Source organism: Aythya marila (genome assembly GCF_965140915.1).
Source record: "Aythya marila genome assembly, chromosome: 2".
Classification (NCBI taxonomy): Eukaryota; Metazoa; Chordata; class Aves; order Anseriformes; family Anatidae; genus Aythya; species Aythya marila.
In genome coordinates this window covers 123135348-123155592 of record NC_139043.1, presented here as the reverse complement: position 1 = coordinate 123155592, position 20245 = coordinate 123135348, and the positions used below count along the sequence as shown (strand labels likewise).

Sequence of the window (20245 nt, the reverse complement as noted above, 5' to 3'; positions counted from 1 at the left end):
GGAACAGCTGGTTTGAGTTTCTTTCCACTTCTATCTTCCCTCCCTTCCTCAGAAATCCATGGAGAGAGAAAAATTTGTTCAGAGGAAAGCAGTAACACAAAAATAAAGGACTGAAATATTTTCATATTTAAAATAGATCATGTTTGTTATAGGATTTCACATTAAGTGAGAAAAGAGGAAATTATTAAAATAACTCAAATCCATTATGTTCCAGTCACTGAATTGAGATTGATCTACAGTGCCAGAGGTCTATTTGTTTTCCTGCCAAAAGTTAAATTGTTAATAGTAATGTTTTAACGTTTTTAGTGGATAAAAAATATGCATTATGATTTTAAATCTAGTGATGGACAAAGCTAATTATAAATATGCTGTGTTAGTTTGCATGCAAGTTGCTGAAGAAAGATGGTTTCATCTGGCTATTTCTGTTCGGATTTTCTTCATCATTGCATGCTGCTTTCATGCACTAAGACCAAAGAGAGAGAAGGAAACTCACAACTCTCAAATGAATGGCAAACTAGGAACAGATTTTTCGTCTGCAGTCCTCTGAAACACTGGCCTCAGGCTGTGTTGGTGTGTGGCTCAACAGCAATCAGAGGTCATAATTTCATTGGCGGTTAGCATCAGGTTTAATTTTTCTAATATGTTACATTTACCAAAATGTCTGGTTTCAGTTACACTTATGCACTGACTGAATCAGCTTTGAGCAGCCTGATGTTTTAAGGTACCTGAAAGGCTACAAGAACATTTATGGAACACATATGCTAATTGTTTTTAACCACTTTCCTTTCTAAACACAAAAATGTGTTTTTGGAAAGCCATTTAACAGTAGTAGCTAATCATGGTGTGCATTTATTCTAAGAAATGAGTACAAGGAATAGGTAAAATAGTTGTTTTAACAAGACTGCCATCTACTGATTTCCACAATTAAAAATATCCCTGATGAGTAGATTGCTCATGGCTTTTTATAGTTTTATTTTTAAGATTTGCAAGATCAAGAAAATCCTAAAGTCTTTCTTTCACCTTAGGAATGCGACCAGGTTCACATTGATGACGTGTCTTCAGATGACAACGGTCAAGATTTAAGGTACAAGAGAACTGACAGAGATAAAATGTTGCTTTGCAAGTTTATCCCTGGGAAAGTAATGCTTACAGTAGCCCATTGTCTTTTTAGCTGTTTTAGCCTTTGCAAGCCAGCAGTGAGTAGCTGATGGTTGAATATAGCCTTTTGCACTCAGTTAACTTTGGGGTTTTCTTATCTCTAAATAGCACCTATAACTTTGGAACGGATGGCTTTCCTGCAGCCGCCACCAGTGCTAATTTGTGCCTCGCAACGGGGGTGCGTGGAGGAGTCGACTGGATGAGAAAATTGGCTTTCCGTTACAGACGAGTAAAAGAAATATACAATACCTACAAAAACAATGTTGGAGGCAAGTGACTATGAAGTATATAACAAATATAAATGAGAAGCAACAAAAAGGAAAGATTTTTGTTTTATGTTACTTTTTTAACATCGTAATATTTAATTAGCTGTTTAGTTTGCACTGTGTGGAAACTTGTATCTGAACTAATGAAAACAAAGGAAAATGACAGAATGTCACTTAATTTTGGTGCAGACATGCCCTTATCTACTCCGCAGGTCTTCTTGGTCCAGCAAAAAGAGAAGCATGGTTACAACTAAGAGCAGAAATTGAAGCTTTGACGGATTCTTGGTTAACACTTGCACTGAAAGCACTCACCCTTATTCATTCAAGGTGAGTATGAAGAGCATGGAGCAGTTAAAAAACATTAGGATGTCTGCTGGTGATTTAGAAGAGGCTGCCTGGTCTGGTGGACAAAACACTGACCTGGGGGACCTTCTCATTCCTTGTTCTGGTCTGACCCTGATGTTCTATACTTTGCTCTCCCATAAGGTGGAGAAAAATAACTTTCTTCACAAAGTGAGTGACAATAATAATGATGAAGGTTTCTGATGGGAGGGATAAACTTTTATTTGGTTTGGTTTGATTTGATGTTTTGTTTCATTTTGTTAAAAAAAAATAAAAAAAAAAATTGTGTTTTCTGTTCCACAGGACAAATTGTGTGAATATTCTTGTAACAACTACTCAACTAATTCCAGCTCTGGCAAAAGTCTTGTTGTATGGATTAGGGGTCGTATTTCCCATAGAGAATATTTACAGCGCAACTAAAATAGGTGAGCTATTTTTATAACGTTGTGCTATATGTGTAGCTGTGATTCTAAATAAAAAGCTGCTGTAGTCTCTATTTATTTTTTCTTAATACATATTTAGAAGTATACAGATTAATAATTGATCTCATGAAATACGTTTCATGCTAAGGCACTTTAAAAGTGCTTATTTATGTATGTCATGATCCAGCACAGAAAACTTTATTAATCTCTATAAACACTGATACAGTCTCTGTTAGGAGGAAATATAGTAACTTTTTTTGTGTGTTTTCTCAAAATTGTGAATGCATATTGCTGCTTAGGTGGCTTTTTGGTAGGTTGTCGGTAGAGACCACTGCAGTCATCTCAGATTAACAGAAGAAATTCTGTGAAGGTAAGCCTTGGCTGCATTCATTTTCATGTGCTCTGGAGCAAATTTTGGTAAACAATTTACCAGAAGCAAGAATGTTTTGTTGCAGAATGTAATTATTTAAGTTCATTCATACTGACTGTAATAAGCTTCAGCCGGGCAAATGTTTATTTCTGTTTTCTGGTTCAATATAAAAGATGTTATTATGAGCATATAGAGGTACATGGTACCAGATGGCAATAGTGCTTGTAGTTTTTAACATGATTATGACGTATCTGTTCTGTCTCAGATTCCCTCAAAATTGTGGGCTACATGAAAACATTTTTAATGTGTTTTTAAGTATCTATAATACAGGAAGCTCAAATGGCCAAGAAAAAATGGTGGGTTACTTTTGTTTGGTTTTGTTTTTTAAAAAACTTGGTTGAGAATTCTGTATAGAAACTAGATAGCACTGCCGTAAAAGATTTAAAACCAATTCCTGGGTAAAAATGTAACTGTACCTGTCTGTAGAATCTTTAAGGTGAATTAGGACATTGAATCATAATATTTTAAATACACATTTCAATTAAAACTTCATAGTAAATATTCACTTATAACTTTAAGTATACAGGATGGTGGGTACTTTTGGAATACCGTGTCCAGTCTCTGACTGTCACAGAAAATCATGAGATTTTTGTAACATGACACAACTCATAATTTTCAAGAATGTTTTACCTAGTTAGTGTTGCAGGTTTTTTATGCCTAGCGCTACTGTTAAAGGGTGTCAGTGAATGGTTTGGTTTCTATTGTCCTATAGCTGAAATAACTATTTTGAAAATTACAATTCTTCCTGTCAGTTGCTCTAGACACCCAGCAGACACACAAGTAAGCATGCATTATGACCAGACTGAAGGGATCTTTCAGAATGGGAGCATTTAAGAAAATTTGACTGTAAGCATTCACTTACATTCTGGCTTCCCAGTATTGGTACCTTGTATGTACAGAATTGGGATCATTTCCCTAGGTCTATGCAGTGAACTAATGAGCCAAGTTAATGGATCCCATTGCAGGATCAAGGATCTTACCTATATATTGGATTAGAGGCATTTAAATCCAAATCTTTTTGGCGACCTCCTATGTCAGGATACTACTGTTCCAGGAGCTGTGATTAATGCTGTCACAGGTTGCAGAGACAAAGCTAGAATTTCTACTCAGATTCAATCAATTTACTCTGTTGAGGACACTGGCTGTACACAGCTGGTAGAGACTTCTCCTGGTGGGGAAATCCCCACTGAAACTTGTCTCAGGTTAGTGCAGGAGACAAGAAAGGTGATATTGCAGACCTCTGGTATGCTACATCTACCATGTCATACACATTTAAGGACCTTTCAGGGTAGATTTGAATGCCGCCTGTCAGTTGCTCTGGCAGAAGCAAAGCTTCAGTGGGTTTTGGACCACCAGGAGAGGTGCCATCCTGCAGGAGAGGCTCTTCTCCCTTTTCTCGCAGTAATTGTAATTATGTATTCAAAATTTCGGGGGGTCCAAGCTAAAATAATAGCAGGTGATTTCATGATATCCTGTGACCACCTATCCTGAATAGTCTGTTTTGTTTTGTGTTGTGTTTTTGTTTTTTTTTTTTTTTTGTTTTGTTTTTTTTTGTTTTGTTTTGTTTTTTTTTTGTTTTCTTCCAGGAAAGGAAAGTTGTTTTGAGCGAATAATTCAGAGATTTGGAAGGAAAGTAGTGTATGTGGTTATAGGGGATGGTGTTGAAGAAGAACAAGGCGCAAAGAAGGTAATGGCTCTTTTTCAAGATTTCAGTGGTCTGAAAGTAAAATTGTCCTTTTGTTATATGTGAAACAGTGTGCACTGGCATTTGATTTTTGTATCTTTGATTTATGAATTATAATGTTTTGATCATATCTGGTAGAAAGCTGCATAAAACTGTAGATAATGATGTGTCCTGCTGTTCTCCAAAAGACACATTATGCTGGCTATGCATGTTTGGTGTATTTCAAAAAGGATCCAGAAAATGGGTCCTGGCTTCTGTGCCAAGAACTAATAGTTCTGTTTTCATTGGCATCCCAAAATACCACATCGTGTGTTATGAATGTAAGCAAAAAATGGTGAATCTCACTGATCAAAAGCAGTGTGCTATTTGACCATATGAAATACATATATGTCACACCTTGAATAGGTATGTAGGGCTGGAGCACTTATACATAAATTTCAGTTTTCTTGTGGGTCCATAATTTTAATTCAGGTAAATACTCATGGCTTTCTCTGGGAGAAAGGGAAAAAAATCACATTTTCCCCAGTGTGGAGTAAGCTCCATAAAGAGCAATACTTCCTGCTGGCAAATAATAAGCAGTATTACTAGCCTCACTCTGTTATCAAAGAGAAGCAGAAATGGAGTCTTCACTTGAAGGAATGAGGCATAATTTTGACTATTGGAACAATAAGAGAACAAATATGAAAATGGGCATTTTTATTATTCCTTCCTTTTACAGGTAAATTGTTTTTACACAACTTTTACCAAAAAAAAAATCTCTGTGATACTTCTATATCTGTTTCCACTGTAACTTTCTAAATTGGCAGAGTAAAACAAATTAGCCTAGATGGCATTTTACCAGATGCACCAATGACTGGTTTTGCTTCATGAAATCTGGGTTTTGTGCCCCTGGAGCATTTCAGGCAGGTTCCCGGCTTGTCCCGGCACTTTGCAGAGCATCAGTTTCATATATCCCTTTGGCGGACGGACGGGAACAGTTTGCTCCTTTCTCCTTCAGAAATGCCTTTCATCTTTGTAGAGAAATGTTTTCCCGCTGTAAATGATTACATTTTAAAAGCTGCATTTAAAATCAGTAGAAAAAAAATCTTCTTTGTTCCTTTTCTGTTGCTCGGTGAAATAGTGTTGTATATGATAATGGCAGGAGTAGTCCTTTTGGTAACATTATCTAATTCACTGCTTTTTTCAACAGGAAACATGATTCAGAAAAGCATAAGAAAAAGCCTTTCCAGTTGCTAAGAGGTGTAGCAGCATAGAAAGTTCCTTTGTGCCATTGCTTCTGTATATTCTTTCTTGGTGGAAGGAATTTTCAGATTTAAAGCATGTTAGACGCTCTGGATTAAATTATCTCTTACAGCAATGCCAGAGAAGTAAATAAGTGTACCAGCAGCCCAGCCTTTCTGCAGAAACTATTAATTTGATTAAGGGAAATGCTTCTTGGGTTGTTGTCCTGCTCCACCTAAAAACAATTCACCATTGCAAGTTGTGACGGCAGGGTTTGCCCTCCGATGCATCAAGAGAAAGAGCCACGTGGTGCCTTGCTGTACTGGAAGCTGCTCCCAATTCATATGATGCCTTATTGATTATCTGCTCCTCAGATTGTTTTTAGCATTATAAGGAGGAGCAGGCATGGGAATGCACCCTAAAGTATGCTTAAGGTTAAGACATATGCCCTGCCTAATGAATAAATGGTATTGCTGTATTAGAAAAATTGTAAAAGCCTAGATCTTCTCCAGTGAGTGTGGAAACAAACGAGTATCTACCCCCACAGAAAATGCGAAGCCCATCAACCCAAACTGACATGACTGTCTCCATTACCTTTCTTATCCCCCTCACACTGTAGCTGCTTCCTTCCCATCAGCATATTGGATTTTGAGATATTCTAAAGGCAGGGACAGATTTTATGTTATTCCTTTGTACTGTGCTTTGCTGAAGGGCTTTAGCCTGTGGGGAAACCCTTAGTATATGTGCATTTCTTTACATGGGACACAGAGAGTAGGTCCTTCCTACTTTAATGCTAGAATGGCCCTTCACTGATTGCTCTAGTGAGTATTTTTAAGTGAGCATATAAATTCAAATCTATTTAATATGAAAGATTTTTATTCTGTTTCTTTAGTGAAAAGATCTGAACTTCAAGCTTAGGAGGTGATAAAGATAAGGTTTTTTTTTATTAAAAAATAGTTCACCAATAATTTAGTTGATTGCTTAGTCATGAAACGAGGTTTTTCATTTTTGTCCTTTATTTAATCTAAATATTGAGTTAATACAAAAGAAAAAATGCATTTAAAATCTTTTTATTATTGCCTTTGTTGTAAAAATTCAATAGTACATACTTTTTAATACAGGTGAAAAGGTCATTGCTGTTTTGAAAAAAAAGAATTAGGACAGACATTTTTAGTAAATTGCCTCCTTTGATCGATGAAAATAAATACAACACACTGAGGAAACTGCATACCCTTACATTTCATGCAGCATGGGACAAGCCATGGTATCAACACCTTGGCTGAGCTGTCACTTCCTGCAAAATATTTTATAAGACAATTAAAATCCTCAGGACGTTTGCATTACAGGCTGAGGAGAAATCTTACCCTTCTGGATCAGTTCAGCAAGCAGTCAGGGCAGCTGTAACTCCAGGGTTCACGTGGAGGTTGCTACCTTTGGATCTGCTTCCCCAGGAGAAGAGGGAGAGGAGGGAAGAGAGAAGAGGGGGGAAAGGCAAGGGGTGCATGGGGACAAGGGGTACAGTGTGGGGACATGTGCCCATGTGCCCGCAGCAAGCACAGGCGTGGGGCTGCCTTCTTGCCCTGTGTACATCTGCATGCCACTGCAGTGACATAAGTTTCTAGGTTTCCCTGCCAGAGACTCTGATGTCCTGATTTCGTTTTTTTTTTTTTGTTTTTTTTTTTTTTTTTTTTGAGCTCTTCTTTTGCATTTGCATTTAGAGACACAGTTGGGAAGTATCCATAAGGCAGAAAGAAGTCCTGTATTTTCCTACTTAGGAGAATCCTCCAAAGGGTTTCTCATTTGCGAGATGAGACAAAGGAGGAGGATCTCTCCATGGAGGAGCTGGATTTTAAATCAGGTGATTTGGGAGAGCCTAGGCAAATCAGTTTCTCCCTTTGTCTCTGAAATGGTTGCATTGCTTTGGAGGAAAATTGAGAGGAAAAATCATAAATCTTCGTGGAGCAATAAATAGAATATAAATGGGTATCCAATCTGCCACTACTTTAAAGCTTGCAGTCACACTGTGCTGCTCAGGTTTGGGGTAGGAAGTAAAGACGACTGCTTAGCAAAATCTGGCAGAAACACAACAAAAATACTGTTAAAGATGACAGAAACTTATGAGTTTTCTATTAAAATGTGTCACAAATCTCAGGAGTAAGGTTTTTTTAGAAATATGTATTCATTTCAGGGAAGGAGGATAGTCTGCACTTTTCAGTATTGCCATCAAAAAACGTCTTTGTTTTGTGCATGTGTTGAATTGAAACACTTTCATTTATTTTGTTGAATAAAATAGTTGCAGATTGGTTCTTTTAGTAAATATGTGCTGAAAAATAATACTGTTTCTGTTTCAGAAATTAATTACCTTAATATTTTTAGGTTATTGAATGACTCTATAAAAATTAGATTTGCTAAGTTAATTTAATTTTTCATGTTTTTACCAAACTAACACAAAGTCAAACTTTCACCACCACATTTCATTTCAAAATATCATTAAAACAGTCGTAAATATATTTATTATCAAGTATATGTTATTAAATATCTTTGAAATGATTCATGCCTTTTAGTAGAAAAAAGCTTCATATATACTTTGAAGATACTGAAACAGTAAACAAAATCCTTGCTTACTACCAGTCTAGTCATATGTTCCTCCAACAAGCAATAAGAACAGCTTTCTCATAGTTTCATTAGCATCCAGTTACACTGCTTGTTTATTAGTGGTTAGCATTTGTCATCCGTTCTCGCACAGTAGTAAATGAGATATTAGCATTTTTTCATGTGCCCAGAATAGAAGACACGTGTTGTGCATGACATGTGTGGTAAGTGTTGGCAGAGACGCTTTCTAAAGGCAATATGTAGTAAATATATATCCAAAGAAACTCTTGTCTGCTCATTTAGTAAGAAAAAAATGGGTCTCTGCCTCATGGCTGTGTTGCCACTGTTGACAATAGTTGTAGATATGTGGGGCATGGTAATACAGGAATAATGTTCAAGGTTTTGTAAGATCGTTTTGTTACTTCAAGCATTTTTCTTTTGTACAGTCATTTGCTTTCTTAGATAAAGTGAAAATTATTGTATATACCTAGTAAACACACATGCACATATATGGACACGTGTACGAGATTGCATATACACACACAGGCACATGCATGTAGCTATATATAGATCTGTATCAGATTTGTTTCCCCTTCTCTTAGCTAGAAGTCTCAGAAGTCTGTGCTGTAGGGTCAAATTGACAGAGATCTGAATCAGCCACATTCAACCCCTGCACAGAGCGCCCATGCAGATTCCAGTCCCTGTGCAGCCGCTGCGTTCGTTGCATGTTTCATTTCTTGGGAGTATACTGCCAGTCCTTTGACCTATATGCAGAAGAACTGAAAATAATTATAATCCTGAGATTTACACAACTTCTTTGTTTTCACGGGACTCTCCAGGCTCTCATTCCACACCTCACTCATAACTGAATGGTATAAATGGAGGTATACTCCTTTCGCAGACAGATATAAATAAAGCAGAGGACACTTAAGTGAATTTCATTCACAAAGATATAGCCAAAATAATGACCACTTAAAGTTTTGGTTTAAAATCTGACCATAAACAGCTGAGGGTAATCGAAAACTCAATATTGCATATGGGCATCATAGCAAGAATCACTGTGATTTGATTTAGCAGAAACTAAAGCTTCTGTTAAAACAATCAGGATCTTTAACTGCCCTAGACGCCTGGTGTGTGTACACTCTGTGATGCTGAGGTTGTTACTAGGGAAGCAGTATAATGCTGGAACTGCATGAGGTGGGAGCTGGAAGCCAAGAATTTATTACTACAATTCTCCCTATTCATTAGTTTGCTATATGACCTTGGAGGGCTTCCATGTCATTGACTCTTGGCTTCTGCATAGACACTATTCAAAGGCAGATGTCCACCAAACCCCTCACCACACGACAGCTTTGGTATGCAATTTACACCCTTCTGACCCAGCAGCTGAGGCACAAGTGGTGCCAAGCTGACAGCGAGAGCTGGGAGACCAGGTACATGCTGCCTTGCAGCTTGTGAGTGGAGAGGAAAACTGCAGCAATTCAAGAAAAGGAGGTAGCACTGCTGAGTGCCCCCAGTTGGCAAACATGGCTCAGATCAGCTGCAAACACAGACTTGTACCTGTTTGTCATTGATGTAATGCCCCTATCAGATGTTATAAGTTCTACCAGGAAGTTCTTGCAGCCTCAATAAGTGATAGACAGACAGAAGCTTTTGGAGATCCTGGAGAACAGTATGATGAGGAATTTTTATTTCTCTTTGCTATTGTTCATTCATTTCCTGAGCATGATGCAATAAATGAATCTGTAGGAAAGATTTGAGCTGGAAAACAGTGGTGCCTGACCTGACAGTGAAGAAGACAGACTGTCTATGTGGTGTAACAGGAAAGACACTGGGAGCTGTAACTCAATGAGATAATTGCATCTAGTTTCTGTCACTGGTGGAGCATAGAAGCAAATCAATAGAAGACTAGATTAAAGATGCTGAAATAGTAGATGTCTTGTTTAATGCTTCCTTCTTATGGACAAGAGTAATGTGTAAAAGTGTTTTGAAAATAATCTAAGAATTTGTTCCAACAACACTTGTCTCTGAATTATTATTTTTCCCCCCAAAGCAGCTGTGGCTCACTTATTTATCTTCAAGCTGAGACGTAGTTCTTTCTTAAGTCTTTGTGATAATCCAGAGTAAAACAAAGTAAAAGAGGAATTGTTCCAGTGGTGCTTTCTTGTCAGTCATTTTATTTTCTTCCTGTAGAATTTTTGTTATTGTAAAAGGACATATTGTATATGTCCTCTGCATGAGGACACATGTTGACACATCCATATGACATTTTATTCTAGATCATGAGTGTCATACTGAAAAAGATCATCCTCTTCACTGTACTTTTACTAACATTCTGGAGGGTTTTTTTAAGGAACAAAAAAAAAAAAAATATTTTGAGCAGAGCTAAACAAGAGCTAAACAAGAGCTAAACAAGAGCTAAACACCAAATGCTCTCCAGCTGTTAGTGGGCATCTTTTCCATGGTAGAAAACCAGAGTTATTCTGAAATAAAAACCTTGAAACACGGACACTGGGTGCTCAGTCCCACATTTATCACTCTGCAGTCCCTCCTATTTTGCAATTCTACTTGCTAATACCTTTCCTTAACTTGGTGCATGCTTTCCAGATTCCTTAGAGTGCTCCTTTGCTGGTCATGCACCACTCTTTACCAAAGTCTTGCTGATTAATATTAATTAATCCAGCATTATCTCCTCCATCTTTCACAAAAGCAACTGATGATTATTCCTTAGCAATTGCCATTTGATTTCAGAGAGACTTGCCAATACTCACTTAATTAAGTTTCTTTTAAGAATCTCTGCTTTATTCCATAAGTTGAACCCAATTCATCATCACATTGATATCTGGATTGAAGCATTATCCTCCTAAAAATAATTCATGTTTATATCATGACAGATGTTTACCTGAACTCTAAAGACAAATTTATCATAAGCTGTGTGCTAAAGTGTTTGATTGATGGGGGAGGTTTAGAGCAAATATGCAGGGTTCACATTAAACATGCGCCTGGAAACAGTGTGTTTCACATCGCGCTTTTATGCTGTTTTCAAAATTGTTCTCTATTCAAAACTTGAGAATGAAAACCTGAATTAAAGAGGAGGTCAGCATAGAAGTGATGATCAGAAGAGATGGAGTTTTGCTGCTGATTTAAATAGAATTAGGAATTTCCTCAGGAATTGCTGGGGGAGGATGAAGAAACCTTTTCTGAGAAATTGTCAATAAAGTGACTGGGGACCTCAGAAGCTATTGTGATAGCAAACCGCTTGTGGTTTGCCTCCTAAAGATGCTGGACACAAGCTGACCCACTGAAATGGTGAATATGGCCCTGTGCAACCTTAAGAATATTATTGCATGGAAACTATTTTCCCGTGGGATTGATAGAAATTTTCCCAAAGAAAGCTGATGGTTATTATTATTATTATTATTATTTATTTATGCAAAAGTTCTTGCTGACAGTATAATCCTTGTTTTACAGTTTAAAGATAATAAAGATAATAAGTATTCTTTATCAGATTTTTCCCTTCATGGATGAAGTAATGTGTGCTTTTTCCTGGTATTTGTTTTTGGTTTCTTCAGGTTCTTTGTGAACATAGGTGTGCTCCAGAGTGAGATCTTATTACAGTTAATAGGAAAAAAATATGTATTTATTTTTCAATTGTCCCATATGGAAAATGTGTTTTAAGATCAGTGCTAACAATGACCGAAATTGTAAAAAAACACCAAGATAAAATTCCCTTCAAAGTGATGTGAGCAACATATGAACTATTCTGAATCATCTCTGCTATGTTCATAACTCACCTGCCAGGGATAGTTTCCCAAAGAATAAATATGTTTTGATAGTAAATATTACTATCACTTCCTTTCTTTTTTTTTTTTTTTAATTTTATTTTATTGAAGTCCTGTTCCCTTCCTCAAATTACCCACTTGCTTGATGTACAACATAGTTTTCCTATTTTTTTCCTAGAAACAGCATTTTCTTCTGTAATATATCATAATTTGATTTTCTTAAAAAGAAATGAGAAATCCCTCCCTTCCTTTAACATCTCATGACATTGTTATTTGTGTTGGCAAATAGATGCGCTGTTATTGATAATTTATGCTGGGGGTCAGAGAAACCAGAAATAAATGTGAAAGGCTTGGGGGTTTAAGAACTCTGACTCTTGCTTTTTCCTTGCTGTGTTACAATGTTCTTGCAAAAGACAATGGGTGGGTCTAAATACCAGAATGCTTTGGGTTATTTTTACATGTTGTCTGTGCTGTTCACAGCATGCTATGCCATTTTGGAGGATCTCGAGCCACTCTGACCTTATGGCCCTTCACCATGCCTTGGAACTGGAGTACTTGTAGCAGCTCAGCAGCACTTTGAAACCCCAGAGCCTCCTTCTGCCCGTGGATGGTATGCCTGTGTCTTGTGTCAGCATTGGACTACAGAACTTTGTGATTTCAACATGTTGACGTACAGCTGCAATTGGTCTTAACCCTTGCCCTTTCAGTAAATGGAGGAGCATGTCTCTTTCTTCAGAACAGCTGTGGACTCTGGTACTGCAAGTCCAATGAAAATAAGCCATGTGAATGTTTTAACAACTCATCTTTACCGTATTTGCTACCAAAAAGAAATGGAAAAGGAAAAAAAAAAATAAAAGAAATAAAAGGTTCGTACCTGTGAAGAAAAAAAGGACCTGCACGTGCTTTGTTGTTTTTAGACTCTTCAATGTGACACACACCGTTTCTTCAACACAGCGAACTTGATTGCACAATGAAGACTGAGATTTTTCAAAATACCAGTGGAGTAATTTTCTTGTAAAGAAGGTTTACTTTTTGGTTTCTCATACCCAGGGTACTCTGTACATCTTTACTTATTTATGAACAGACTATATTTTGACATCGTATAACTGAGGATATGTATAATAGGAATAAAGGCTATTATAAGCCTTTGCCTTATGGTACAGCAACTACTTTTGATTTTAGCACATTACAGAGTAGTTTAAAATATGTCTAATTTAAGCAAATAGGTACATCACTGAGACAATCATGTACAGGAAGAATTTTTTGTGTAAATTTGTAATAATGAATGATTCTTTTACATATTGTTAAGGTAAATGCTATTGAAAGATAGTAATGCCTTGTTGGTAAAGAATGAGGCCACATGTGCACAAACTGTTGTGCAGTGCCTTATCAATGCGTTGGTTATAAATATGTAGATAATGGATTTTTTTAGATAAATTTGTCAAGACCAAAAGCATGGATGTCAAGTGTCAATAGGAATTGGGTTTTGTTCTTTTCAGCTACTTCTCTACCTTTTTCCTCACTCACCTACTCTGATTATGAAAAGATAAATTTTGTTTCCCCCACTAAGGAAATATACATAATACACAACCAAAGAGGAATGCATTGCTGTCTTCGGTTTCCTCTTTTAATGTCAACATATTAACCCTTTTTTAGAGTATTGAAAAATGAATTAACAGATTCATTCCATAAAGAAATAAGAGAGAGAACACAAATATATTGTAAGACATGACTTAAACTGGCATCTAGGTACCAAATAGTTTTTGTCTTGTCCAAAAATAAAGGAAATTATCATCATTATTTTTAGAAATTAGAAATGGGAATATTTTGGAGAAACTGAACAAGGATACTCATATACATTTAAGTTTTTTAATCCTCTTCCACCAGGAGTCAGATTTTCCTAAGATATAACATCCATTGCCGGCAATGGAAACACTGAAATATCATCAAGAAGCTAAAATTTGCTTTTGTCTATATCCGCTTACAGGACAAACCTAGACTGTGTCTGTCTGTGACTTGTGACTTTTCTAATCTTGAAGGCCATGAGCTACTTGGTCAGATAAACTGTCAGTCTGACTTTTTGGCTTGAATTGTACCAATTCCCTTTGCCTGATTTAAATCTCTTCATTTAAAAAAAAAAAAAAAAAAAAAAAAAAAAAAAAAAAAATCAGCTTTGTTGGTTCATTCTCCAGCTTTTCTTCTTGTTTTCTTTTGCTAAAAACACCAGCCTTGAAACAGCTACCTGCAAAGCTACAAAGCACCAATGTAGCTGCAAAGCAACGCCCTTCTCTATTGGAGGAATCATATTGCTGCTAGAATTCAATGTTTGTGGATTGCTTTATTACCAACAAAGAGGTTTTTACTCTACCAAGACTTGCACATGTGCTTTACTTTACCTGGTATGAGTACTGGAATTCACATGGTACTCACATACATACATAAAGCACGTTGTGGGTAGTTTTTAGAATTGAGACTATAATTAGCCTTTTTTTTTTTTTTCTTCAAGCAAATTAGACAGTGATGGGGAGTTGGTTGTATTTTTTTTTTCTTGGTCTCTTTTCAATTTTTAGTCACTTGCCGACTGAAAAATAAACAGTTTATCTGGGCCTTATTGTACAAAAAGTGTGTTGTGTCCACAATTGTGTACAGAATTTTTCTTCATTAATTTTGTTTTAAATTAATAAATTTGATTTGTGAACATATTAAACAATCCTCTTGTATGCAAGTCTATGATATTTTTGCTCTCTAGGTTTGGAATGGGGAGACATCTTTCTTTTCTGTCCCAAGGCAAAAGTTGTTCACCTGCTTATGCCCTGCTGAGGTGTTAAATAGGATAACAATATTTGCACCTAGTTTACAAAAGGCTCAGTTAGATGGGTTGTTTTGCTTATCTGGGGGACCTAGAGAAGATCAGTGCAGAAATGCACTGATGCACAGTGTCCTGGAAATCTGTGTCTAAGTGACTTACAAAAAGTGCCTAAATGTTAGGTACTGTGGTGCCTCGGCTGGTTACCCCCAGTGCGAACATGTCCTGAATGGATTAACCCCATCGCTCAGACATCTCACTCTGGGCTATGGCAAGTCTGCAAACCTCTGATGATCTACAGGCCCAGGCATCTCTGGGAGTTAAAGATTTGCATTTGTCTTTTACAAGCATGGAGCAGGATCACCCTTTAAATCAGGGAAGAAGTGGTAATGCCATCTTTTTAAAGCAGACCCAGGTTGGTTTACCATAGACCAATGAAGAGTTGACTCAGGAGGTGGGTTTGATTCTCTCTCTTAGTGATGGTGAGGGGTATGCCCAAACCCACATCTAGCCTTCCAGAAGTTCATGTGAATTAATGGCTTTTAGACTAATCTGCCCAAGAAATACTGTATTCCTACTGGTACTGCCATGCCACCTGCACAGAGGTTAGTCAAGCTGAAGACTGTAGAAAAGTAAATGAGGAGAAACTCTGCTATCAACCATGTATGATTTTTTGCACTGGCTGGTGTAGAGCACTCTCTGCTCCTCCAACAACACACCATGACAGGAAGCTTTCTGGACTAGTGAGATCCAAGTTTTGTTGCTGCATCATAGCATGGCTTCAAAGGAGAGAGGGACAGTGCTACAAGGTGGGAAGTGTGAGGCTTAGTTAAAAGTGAGTTTGTGTCTTCTCAGGGTAAAAGGGAATTAAGTCTACAAAACTTCCTTTTTGAACTAATTGCCTGATTACAACAGCAGTGACCAAAAGGAGTGCATTGCAGCCATTCCCAGCATGCTGTAGAATTAACTGATGTCTGACACGTTATCTGGGACATTTGATCCTACTGGTGTCTGAGGTGCTGGAATTGCCTGGCAAGTGAGGGCATTAGAAGATTTATGAGAAGAAATGTCTACTTTCCAGCTCCCTTCTGGCCCTGTGAATAATCTGGGAACCAAGAGTGGATATATCTAAAGAGATCAGACAGCTAAATACAGGGAACTCCAACTCTGAAAACTGTTTTATTTATATCCCATATCTCTGCTGGAAAATGAAAGTAAAGGGCTTTTTATTTTGCAAACCATTTACAGTAAAGTTGTTGGGACAGCAGGCTCAGTCAAATCATCCATCTTTACAACTGTTTATCATCATTTCATTCTGTGTTACTGCAAATAAACTTTCAAGTTCTGATACACTAGGGAAAAATATATTTTTCATTTTATACTAATAATCTACATTGCCATCTCTAGTTTTTAAATGGCTATTAGTTCTTGTTAATGGTGCTAGAATAACAGCAGAAGGAAAATAGAAGTACTGGATTTAACCAAAGGGAAAGTATGTATCTGTCAGCTCCCATGGAAGCCACCTGATGTTGCCAGCTAACACCTTGCAGAAGTCAGCCCAATGCATGAGTGAATATGTTATTTGTGACCTGCCTTTTCCTTTGCTTCATCACTGCTGGCAGTTACTATGCTAGGAAGAGGTATTTGTGGCTTGGTCATTGTTTCTTACCCACACTTTGAAATCTTCTGCATTGGATCCTGACAACTACTCCCTGGTGCACTGGTTTTTTCCAGTCTTATGCATAGATGCAGCATTAATTTTCCAAAGTGGGGATTGAAACATATGCAAAGGAAGCCCCCGACTGCTTCATTTTTTCATTACCAACTCATGTCAGATCTAACATAGAAGTGAAATGAGAGCTAGAGATCGCACTGAGCTGAGTGGGTGAGACTGCAGAGACAGGAGATAAAATGCAGAGGAGGTGGAGAGCAGTTAGAAAGAGAACATGTAATGTGATTTAAAAATGTGAAATAATAAATCTGGGAAAAAAAACAATCCAAAGCAAGGAACAGGAAGAATGAAGAGTTGTCCAACATGGAGTGAATTAGCTTTTGGTTAAGAAAAGCAAGTTTCATTTCCTGGCTCTACCACAGAACAACCCAGGCACATCATTAGGTCTCTGGCCCAAAAAATGCCTCATGCTCAGCAATGCTAAATGTCGCTGTGGGTGGCCACCCAAGGGGCACCCCCCCGTTTCACCTGGGCAGGTGTATTCTCCATGGAGAGGTCTGGAAGCCTCGGCAAGGAACCACTGAGGTCCTTCCCAAGTACTCAGGTACCACATCTCATAGTTCAGGTATCTTGTCTCAATGTCCTGACAGCCCTTTCTCAAAGGAAGCTGCCCACTTGTTTTCTGACTTTCTACTCTTTCTATCCAGCTCTTGGGAGACTGCCAATATTAGAGAATCAGAGAATTTTTATGGAAGTGGTTTAATACCGATAAGTACTACCACACTACCGTCTCTCTCCCACTCCTCAACAGAAGGGGGGGGGGGGGGGGGAAACACTTTGTTGCAGGGGGACAGCCTGCTCCACCAAGGGCCTCTCCACAGGCCACAGGGAAACTGCTGCTGTGTGCCCAGAGCACCTCCTGCCCTCCTGCTGCACTACCCTGGGGGCTGCAGGGCTGCTTCTCCCCCTTCTCTCAGCTGCTGTTGCATAGCAGTTGCTTTTGTTGTTGTTGTTTGTTTGCTTGTTTGTTTCCTCCTTCCTTCAATCTGCCCTCCCAGAGGCACAAGCAGCATCACTCCCTGGCTCAGCTCTGGACAGTGGTAGGTCCCTTTGGAGCCGGTTGGAGCTGGCTTTGGTCTGACATGGGTCAGCTACTGGGCTCTGCTCACAGAGGCCACTCCTGAAGCCCCCCTGCTACCAAAACCTTGCCGTGTAAGCCCAATACAGAGTGGCAGCTGGTACTTGACTCAAGGCTTCTGCCTCTGCAATATGTGCTCATGACACTGAATTATAATTGTGCCCATTGCTCTCCTCAGAAAAATCCACTGAACAAACTTAAACAGATGCAGCAGTAACAATACATATTTTCCTTCCTCTCCAGAGTACATAAATGCAAATTTCTTTACAAAGATGAGCAACTGAATTGAAAAACAAAATAATAAAATAAAATAAAATAAAATCATGTAATTCCCTTTTACCTCAGTAAATGTTGTAATTCTAGAAGGGATTAATAACTTTGCGCTAAATTCATGTTCAAGCTCTTAAATCTAACTATGAAGTCATTACCTATATGTTACTCACTTATCAATCAGTATAGCATCTGTGTCACAGTTTCAGAAATATACTTACATACCACTTTGAACCTACTTCAGGGTCACAAGAAGTTAGTCCAGTCATATCTCTGCTACACAGCAGGTAAATCTTCTAGGACTGCTTCTGCTATCTTCTTATGAAACAGGAGTTTAAAATTCTACTAAAAAGACCTATATTCACCCCCAATAATAGAGAAGAATTTGAATAGCAATTGAAAAAAAGTCCTATTATATTCTTAATTCTCTAGAAGACAATGAAAAATAAAATGAAAAACAAAGCAAATATAAATGAATTTGCAAATTAAAATGGAAACAGATGCACTTAAGGTTGCAATATTTCTTTTAAATATCAATTGTATGGGAAAGAGATAAGCTCTTCTGAATGTTTGCAATGCTTTTTTGTGCTCTTACAATCCAGCTGAAATCCAGCCTTCTATAGCTCCTTGGTCTAGCTCTTTATCCAATTTCATTCTTTTTTATCTGATATATCTAAGATATTTCATCCTCTGCAGCCTGATTTCTATCCCCATTGCACCAGTTGCTCTGTGAAGTAGCAGGTCTGAGGATATTGCTGAGGATCTTTGGATATTTCCTTTCAGTAGACCCAAGTCTACTACCCAAGTGGATGTCCAGGACAGTTGACGGACCCAATGTCAGTATCTTCTTAGGAGCAAAGGTGGTTATTGCCATAGTCTGTTCTTGCTTAACCTAGGAAACGGGCTAATTGCTAAATGACAACTGAGAAGTTTTGACAGCCTTGATAGTTCTTGAACTATTTTTGGTATTATTTTTTTCTTACAGGTAAACAGAACTGGAATTCATTTATGGTGCCTAAAATTTACTTCCATTAAATCCAAAGACTAAATTTCCATCAAAACTTAAACTTAAATTGACTATGACAAATACTACATACTAGGATACTCGTTAGTGTCTGCAAAAGTTAGGGGAATCTGTGCAGATCTGTAACAATATATTGTCATTTGATTGACATTTTCCTAAATAATTGCTCTTTTGTTTTTCGACTACAAATAATAACTATATAAACCTGACCGTTGCTATAGCATCCCTGAACCAGAGCTTTTCTGAAGACTTTTACTTGGTTCTTGAACCTTATTTTGCTTGAGAACATGGTTTGATGTTATTTCCTCCTTCCTGCTGAGCAGTCCAAGTCCTGAGCTGGGCCACTGAGTGATGAGAGAAGATACTGACTTCAGGCTACTTTTTTTTTTTTTTTTATCATTTTTTCTCCTACAATGTTTTTTTGTTTGTTTGTTTGTTTGGTATGAAGAACTGACTTCTCTGATACTGTTCTTGCCATTTGAATGTCTTCCTACTGGGTGCAATGTCTTCCTCCATATTCTTTGATACCCCAATGTTTTAAACATTGACATCTGAGACAGAAGCTATTTAATACTTCCAAAATAGTGTATAATACATTTCCTTCTGCTATGAGATTGAGAATATTGTACCTGAAATGTGCAGAAGAAGTTAAAGCTCAGATACTAATATTTTCCACAGGCTTCTAATTGCTCTTTCATCTGTACCAAATATAGACTGATGTTCAAACCTTGTGTAGGTCTCTGGCAGGACTTTGAACACTTATGTTGTCTCTGGTCAGGTTTCTAAAACCATTCTAGTAATTTTGAAAACATGCTGGCAAAAGGAGTCTGTTCCACAAGACACCGGTTTAATTCTTAGACAGTGGCTTTCTGCTGAATATTTGTGGTATTGTTCTAAAGCATGGAAGTACATGGGATTTCTAAAGCCTCAGCTTCCTGGTGGGAATAGTTCTGGACAGATGGTTTTGCTATTCAGATGACAAACTAATTGCCAATAATTTTATAGAAATAAAAATTTTATTTGAAATTACCTAATTGTTTTGTAAAAGAAGAATAGACTATTGTAAATGCTTCATTATGTAACATAAATCTGAAGGTGAACTATGAATGCTGCTTTCAAATCAGCCTGTTAATTAGGTTTTATTAGACCCAGAGGTGAGATTCAGAGGTTCGTGTTCTAATTCAGTGGCATAAAATGTAGGGAGATTTTGGCTCTCATAGATGGAAAAAAAATATATATTTTAATCCATTCCTTTCTAACTAGAAATGGAAAGTAGAGCCCCTTCAGTCATATTTAGAATCAAAAATGGACAGCTGCAATCTGATATTCAGTCCAACTATTCCCACAGTTGAGCATAAAATTGAGATTTGGATTTTGGCCCTTTGATTTACTAATCGACCTAAATAACCAAATGACATTGCTTTTAATCTACAAGGGG

The 20245-nt window shown here is 37.5% G+C and overlaps 1 protein-coding gene across 1 annotated transcript in view; it reads left to right on the top strand.

The window, feature by feature from the left end:
- EYA1 (EYA transcriptional coactivator and phosphatase 1) overlaps positions 1 to 14601 on the top strand; it is a 163599-nt gene extending 148998 nt beyond the window's left edge. The window contains exons 14-19 of the mRNA XM_082753848.1: positions 1026 to 1084; positions 1267 to 1427; positions 1637 to 1751; positions 2070 to 2191; positions 4205 to 4305; positions 12378 to 14601. Coding sequence (XP_082609974.1) covers positions 1026 to 1084; positions 1267 to 1427; positions 1637 to 1751; positions 2070 to 2191; positions 4205 to 4305; positions 12378 to 12458 — 639 coding nt within the window. The 3' untranslated portion in view covers positions 12459 to 14601. The remainder of the gene's footprint in view (positions 1 to 1025; positions 1085 to 1266; positions 1428 to 1636; positions 1752 to 2069; positions 2192 to 4204; positions 4306 to 12377) is intronic.
- The last annotated feature ends 5644 nt before the right edge of the window (positions 14602 to 20245 follow it).